At 41.4% G+C, this 7,464-nt stretch overlaps 1 protein-coding gene across 5 annotated transcripts; it reads right to left on the bottom strand.

Annotated features, from left to right (window-relative positions):
• Nucleotides 1-508: 508 nt before the first annotated feature.
• LOC125721123 (AP-5 complex subunit sigma-1-like) lies at nt 509-6,727 on the bottom strand. 5 transcript variants are annotated; one of them, XM_048997115.1, is made up of 5 exons: nt 6,632-6,727; nt 6,131-6,222; nt 3,729-3,927; nt 3,225-3,516; nt 509-2,541 (listed from the first exon to the last, which is right to left on the bottom strand). In XM_048997115.1, the coding sequence occupies exons 3-5, from the start codon at nt 3,905-3,907 to the stop codon at nt 2,413-2,415; spliced, it is 600 nt and encodes a 199-aa protein (XP_048853072.1). In that variant the 5' UTR covers nt 3,908-3,927; nt 6,131-6,222; nt 6,632-6,727; the 3' UTR covers nt 509-2,412. The 5 variants fall into 5 exon arrangements, with proteins under 5 accessions (XP_048853072.1, XP_048853076.1, XP_048853074.1 ...); XM_048997119.1 differs by lacking the exons at nt 6,131-6,222; nt 6,632-6,727 and adding an exon at nt 5,777-5,869; XM_048997117.1 differs by lacking the exons at nt 6,131-6,222; nt 6,632-6,727 and adding an exon at nt 5,729-5,791.
• Nucleotides 6,728-7,464: the final 737 nt, after the last annotated feature.

The following is a 7,464-nucleotide window of genomic DNA, read 5'->3' as shown; positions in this document are numbered from 1 at the left end:
TTGTTTGAGGGTCTGTAGTTTAGTCTTTAGCAAGGGAAATGCATGTTCAATGGGGTTGAGATCGGGTGACTGACTTGGCCATTTGATAGTATTCCACTTCTTTGCTTTAATAAAGCCCAGGGCTGCTTTTGCTCTGTGTTTTGGGTCATTGTCCACCTGTATTGTGAAATGCCGGCCAATCAATTTGGCTGCATTTCGCTGGATTTGAGCAGACATAATGTCTCTGAACACCTCAGCATTCATGAAATATTTCCTTCTGACAGGCTTGATCGCTCTTTCTGCAGGGATAGGGAGGTTTACTAGTTTTCTGCAGTGGGTTTCACCAGCTAAGCGTAAGTTTGATCATAGCCTACGGTGGAAAAAAATGCCCCATGTTCAAGTTTACGACGTACTAAACAATAATCGGCTGCACCACCCAGATAGTTTCAACGTAGATTGTACACCTTATTAATTGTAAGGGCCATAACAAAAAAAATGAAGGCTTCGATGCATCTGCTCGGTCATGACAATCAATCCATGAAACACTCTACGCACTGTTCTTCAGCTAATCTGAAGGTCACATGAAGTTTGCAAGTCTGTAGCTGTTGACCCTGCAGACAGTTGGCGACTTCTGCACTCTGTGCGCCTCAGCATGTGTTGTTCCCGCTCTGTGATTTTACATGGCCTACCACTATGTAGCTGAGTTGCTGTTGACCCCCATTGCTTCCACATTATAATACCACTAACAGTTGACCATGGAAGTTTTAGTAGTGAGGAAATTTCACTAATACACTTATTGTACAGGTGGCATCCTATCACGGGTACAACACTTGAATTCACTGAGCTCCTGAGAGCGACTCATTCTTTCACAAATGCTTGTAGAAGCAGTCTGCATGCTTAGGTGCTTGATTTTAGGCACAGGTCTGTGGCTATGGAAATGATTGGAACACCTGAATTCAATGATTTGGAGGGGTGTCCCAATACTTTTTGCAGTATAGTGTATTTGATGAAGTGGGCACAGCAATGACTGCACTTAAGAATATTAAGTAAAGCAAACCTCAAGCTAATCATTATCTACAGTACCACACTGAGGCAGCACCAAGAGCATGCCTACCCGCTGCATCTCAACATGGTATAGGTGCTGCACGAATGTACAGAGAAAAGCCCCCCAAAGTGTTGTCAGCAGTGCTCAGAGAATCATCGGTGTTCCACTACCCCCAATGAAGAGCATTTACAGCAACAGGCATCCCAGCAGAGCAACCACCATCTTCACCAAACCCACATACCCCAGTCAACATCTCTGCAACCCTCTGGCCTCCAGAAGGCACTACAAGAGCATCAAAGCTTACACTACCAGGATGAGGCTCAGCTTCTACAAAACTCACCAGCATGCTGAACAAGGCAACCGATTGGTTCTCATAACCAGCCAGGAGCCATTCGATCTGCAGCTAAGCAGGATGATGCCTGGCCAGTACTTGGATGGGTAACCAACTAGGAAAGCTGGGCTGCTGCTAGAAGAGCTGCTGGTGTGGCCTGTGTAGATCCTAGGGCCCCAGTGCAGTAATGGGGGACACTGTGCTCTAAAAATGGTGATAGAAATGGTGCTGCCCTTCAGATGAGAGGTAAAACCGAGGTCATAAAAAAAATCCTTGGGTATCTTATGAAAGAATAGGGGCAGTTCCCTGATGTCCTGGTTAAAATTGCCCAGTATGGTCCTGTCAAATCTGGCCTCCTATTCATCCCCTGTATCTAATTGGTGAATTCTCTCCTGCCCCTTCACCACCTGAGTGACTGTGTGGTGAGTGTACTGGTGCAGAATGGCTGCTGTAGCATCATCCAGGTGGGTGTTACACAGTGGTGGTTAAAGCGACCCCCAATTGGCTCTGAAAAGCACTTTAGGTGTCTTGAAGAGTGCCATATAAATCTAACTTTCATTCATAATACATATTGCAGCAGTCACTATTTATTGCATCATTTAAAATTAGGTCATACTTATCTCATACAGTAGGTTACTCACTTTGCTCTTGGACTGTAAACACTTCATATAAAATTTATCCATGAAAGTATATTGCTGCCATATACTTGCATAGACTCATATGCACCAACATTCCTGTACATTCTCTTTCTGCTTTGCCCCATCCTGCCCTCCATAGAGGGGACTGCAAACTTGGGGGGTCACAACAAAGGGGCAGCCCCCTTGTGGTGCTCAGGGAACTGAGGGATAAGGGTCTGGCTCAAGGGCCCACTGACATGTGATTACTGAAGTGTCAATCTTCCAATCACAGGCAGAGACTTAACCCACTGAGTCACATGATTTTCCAGTATGCCTTAGTTTGCTACTTCATCACAAAAATTAAGGGTAAGTCAAGGTGTCTTTTGGAAAAAAACACTGATTGATCCTCTGCTTTCTTATGCGCACCGTGGTAATATCCTTTATTTAGCCAAGCAGGCCGTCAGCTCCTTGTCGAGGCTCTGTGCGAAGCGGTGGTTAATGAAGAGCAGCTGTCCATGAGGAACCAGGTGATGCAGCAGTGCTTCGACGCGGTCACTCTTCAGCAGCACCTGGGAAGCGGATGAAGAAGCACGTCACTCCTTTAACCTGGTTATCTGCAAGCATTCAGAAGGTGCATTTCATTGAATACATGTGCCCTGGTCTTCATGAACACCGTAATCAGTCCCTACAGGATTTCACAATTCTTCAGTCTCAGAAATTAATGCAAAAATCAGGTAAACTCAGCAGTATTTGAAATAGATTCCACTTTTTAAAGCCTTTGATAAAACAGACAGAGCCATGGCTCACGGAAAAATACGGTGACCAGCTGAGAGCAGGCAGAAGACCAGACGTGCAGTAACACAAGAACCTGTACCATAGACAACCTAACAGGTTACTCGTGTTTTGCTGCTAATGTTAGATCGAGTTTATTTTACTAAGACTTTTTACTAAGAATTAACTGGAACCAAAACAATATTTTCTAATTTCCTGAACTCGCAATTTTGCAGATTTATGCAAATTTTCCATTAAAAAAAGCACATATAACTCTGCAACCTCAATCACAAAATGAGAACAGCTGCTGCAAAATCAAGGGTTTTTGGCATCACACAAATCCTGTCGGGACTGAATAATCAGTTGTGCATTTGTCACATTTCATTGCTTGTCACTACCTCCCTCCCAACACATTTCCTTTTTCTTCTCCCCATCACCCTGCTCTTGCAAACCCTCCCCCCCCCCTTCTTTTCAAGCCTACCTCACTGCCTGGCGCCAAAAGCCGCAGACTCTCCAGACAATGGGAGGCCAGGCTCCGTAAGGCCCCCTCTGCAAGCAGCAGGTTCTCATCAGCGTGGCATACCATAGAGAAGCCCAGTGCACTGACGCCCAACCACAGCAAGAAATGCTCCTCTGGAAAGGGATCCCCTACTGGCAGGCGCAACATCCCGCTGTCCGCTTCCTCAAGCACCCTGGCCTCTTCTCCCAGCACCGGCTCTGCAGAGGGCTGTCCCCTTGCCTCCCTGCAGAGGCTACATGTGCTCTGTACCTGCCTGGGTGAAAGAGATGGACATGAGTTCAATTCTCTCTGCTAGTCTCAATGCAGTACTTCAGTTCAGTCACATGACCAAACCTGGCATGTTCTAATGAGGATGGGGACCTTTTAGAATGCATCCACTCAATGTTGCACAATCTATGCATTTTCACAGTGGACTCCACACTTCAGAAGGATTCAGCACACCAATTTGTATTAAACAGCACTTACCTTGCTATCGTAGCCAACTTCTCTTTTTCTAATAGGCGTCTCTCTTCCGGAATTACGTCTGTGTTCATTCCCGATAACCGGTTCGTTGGCTCAAAAACACGACAGTACAGGATTCTGCTCTCTTTGGCGGACAGTGTGCTCACAGGGCACAAGGTATGGATTAAGAAGCACTTCACCATGTCTCCGTCTCACACAAGTGCTACAAAGCAAAAAATGAAAAAATGTGTGAAGGTAACCTCAACAGTCACGGCACCAAGCACAACATGGCATTTCTAAAAACAGGTGGTGGATTAACATGTTCAGGGGCCCCTAGGCTGCACTTTGCATAAGGCCCTTCTGCCCCTACGCCCCAAAATGATACAACACAACTATAAAACAATATTACTAAACTATTAAATAATTTCTACAAAGACAATGTGACACTGTCAAATGAGAGCAATCACAACAGAACAACAACTGGCAATTTCACACTTAGTCATATAGATCAACCAGAAAGAGCTCAACATCCTTACAAAATGCAAGTTATTCATAAGACAATATATGTAAAAATAAAAGTATCACAGATATCAGTTGTTTAATTTGTCAGCTTTGGTGTTTTTGCCTTGTAATTTAGTACGTATGGCATTTTCTTGTGACCATTGTCCTGTCTGGAATGAAAATCCTAATATAGTAGCTTTAAAACACACCTTGTGTTACCATTACCTATGCATTTGACAAACGATGCATTTTAAAGGAAGAAACTTAACAGAAACCTTCATTATCCCTTTCAAATGATTCTCTTCCAGGCCCCTAAGCAAGGAACACTGTACACATGAGCTGTTTTATGTTTGGTGTAACAATATTTTAATTTCTTCCTCAATGTCCATTTTAAGAACAACTAATAGAGATTTGGATATTGATAGACTTTCAATAAGCTGTTTGGTAGCCGTACTGTTTTAAACAATTACTTTACATATACTTACTATCTGTACAGCAATGCTGTTATATAAAATTTAAAAAGACAATATAAGCAAAATTCAGTTAAATGTGATTCATATGGTCATTACTATGGAACTGCATAATTGAAATTTAACAGTGATTCATCAATGCTCTGATAAACCATTACAGCTATTCTTGTAGCTAAAAAGCATGTAGACAACAGGCCAAATGAAGATGCAATGATAGGCAGCCACCTCTCTCTCTCTCTCTCACACACACACACACACACACACACACACACACACACACACACACACACACACACACACACACACACACACAGCCATTAATCACTGCCATCTCACAGATGAACTCTAGCCTTCCCAGGGAAACATCTCTTAGGATCATTTATTCATGTGTCTATGGTTGTATCTCTGTCAATCAACTTGAGTCAGCTAATAACCGATCGCGGGTGTTTTACACGTGCAATTCTAAAGTAAAATGTGTAATATGGATCTAAAGAAATTAGAGATCTTAGACACCTGATGTTTCGTATGTTGTGGTCTTATTTAATGAATCCGGTCCATTTCATGCAGTTTTCTTTCTCCAAGAGATTTCAAGCAATTTCTTATGCGTGAGGCAGCACAATTAAATCATCAGTTTGTTTAGTTACTATTCACCAATTTGTAACATGTTAACTTCTTCACCTGCGATTAATCCTATTACTATAACAGCCTGTGTTACTACAAATATCAGACTTATGTTTAGTTAAGCAATTTATCAGAATTACACTACAGCATGAAGTAAACGTAATGTAGATTTTAATTAACTATTTAATATTTAAGCAGTACATTCACAAGCGAGAGGAATGTAAAAGCGTAACATAAATGGCTAGGTTTCAAACCTGCACGAAACCTTATTAAGCGCATTCTTTCAGTCTTGAGAAACTATTAGCGGAAACAACGCACTGACTTATGGATTTCAGCAATATAGATTGGTACCTTGGAAGTACATTGGGTAAACATAAACTACTACATATGTAAAAGCTGCTTTAATTAATACAAACCAAAAAACAAACTCACCTACCTATACCGACACGGAAACCACTTTTGATTATTTTTTATGCTTACCCAGGAAACGCCCACAGTAAAACGGTCTCGGGAAATGTAGTCATTATATCCTGGAATCTACGTCTCTAAACGATTAAAACTACAATTCCCATACATGACAGTAACCTTACCACCTCTCGTTTTACAATCTACACACAACTGACACAACATATGTGTATACACGTCTTTTTCAACTATAGTTACAAAACGCTAAAGTTTGTTAAACTTTAAGCAAAGAATACGATTCACTGTTCACATGAAAACAAAAATAAAGTGTCAAAGTGCCTATGGTTTCCAGAAGTCACGTCACTCGTAAGCAGCGTGTTACGTAGAGAAGTGCATGTCATTTAATTTTTAAAGTAAACGTGCACAAACCTTGCAAACGCTGTGTGATGATGCTGAGTGGCCGTCATATGTGGAAAATCGCCGTCTTTTCATTCACTTCGTACTCCAAAAGGAAGACGGGTCTGGGTAAACCGGGATGTATGGTAACCTTATCTGTAAAACTCCCACTTCACAATAGGCACAGCATTACCATAGTCAAAACTTTGTTAGCAGCATTGTAACAAGAACATTGAAATTATTTTGCATTTCAGTGAACAAATGATTTCAGGATGCTTGTTTTATCAAGCAATTTTTACTAAGAACTCCAACCAGCAAGCTGAGCAGCTAATGTATTTGTTGTTTGTAATGAAATTGGACTTCTGCTATCCATTTTTTTTTTACTTCAGTATGAATTAGATATTTTTAACTAACCAAAAGCAGGCTACAGGCAGTACACTAGCCTCTTGTCTTTGTAATGTTGTTTGCTATTCCTCTGCTAACCTGGGGTACATTTCCCAAAAGCATAGATGCTAACAACATTTAGCAACTTACGTAGATAGAACATTCAGCTGAAAGGTTCTAATTTTATAAGTTGATAATGGGAGAATTTAGAAAATGTACCCCTGAATAGGACTTACCTTCCTAGACTACTGGTATTAAATAACCTTAATTACATCAATGGCTGTCAGGATGTAATTATTTATCCTCCCCAGGTGCACAAATTGTGCACACATGCCCCTCAAGAGAGAACATATATGTTCATTGGGCTTGAAAGTGGGCCAGTGTATGTTAAGTTTGGGGACATTATTAAGACTGTTACGTAACTGTCTAAAATTTCTAATCAGCCAATTTTTCCACCTTCTTTTACCCATGTGAGATTTCTATTTGAAAAAGGGTACTGTCCTTATTCAAATATGCCGAGATAAAGTCAGGTTTTTCATTTTATGGCACCTTTTCCATAAATGCTGTAATATGGTATACGTGGAGTGGTTTTAGATTTCAGTGATTCCTGAAAACAGGATGTCAACCCTCTAATTTCAGCAGTTATGTACAGGAAGGAGCTGGAGGAACATCTGTAGGTTCTGACTGCTGCTGCCAGGTGTTTACATGGTGCCCCAGTTTGACCAGCAGGACAGGAACACAGCTCTAACTATATATCCTTGAAGTATCCTGAGCCCACTGCCCTTTTTCCAAAAGTTACTTCTCCTCAACCTGCATAAAAAGGAAAAAGGAGCACAATATTTCCTCTAAAATAGAGCACACACTGAATCATCTGCAACAATCATATATACAGCATATTTTAAACAAATCTACATTTTTAAATCCTGGTTTAATCATGATTCTGTTGACAGAAGGCTGCACTGAGCAGCAGGTTGCTTCAAGGT

This window comes from Brienomyrus brachyistius, unplaced genomic scaffold (genome assembly GCF_023856365.1).
Source record: "Brienomyrus brachyistius isolate T26 unplaced genomic scaffold, BBRACH_0.4 scaffold32, whole genome shotgun sequence".
NCBI classification, from domain to species: Eukaryota; Metazoa; Chordata; class Actinopteri; order Osteoglossiformes; family Mormyridae; genus Brienomyrus; species Brienomyrus brachyistius.
The sequence above is the reverse complement of the archived record's forward strand: the minus strand, read 5'-3'. Positions and strand labels throughout refer to the sequence as shown.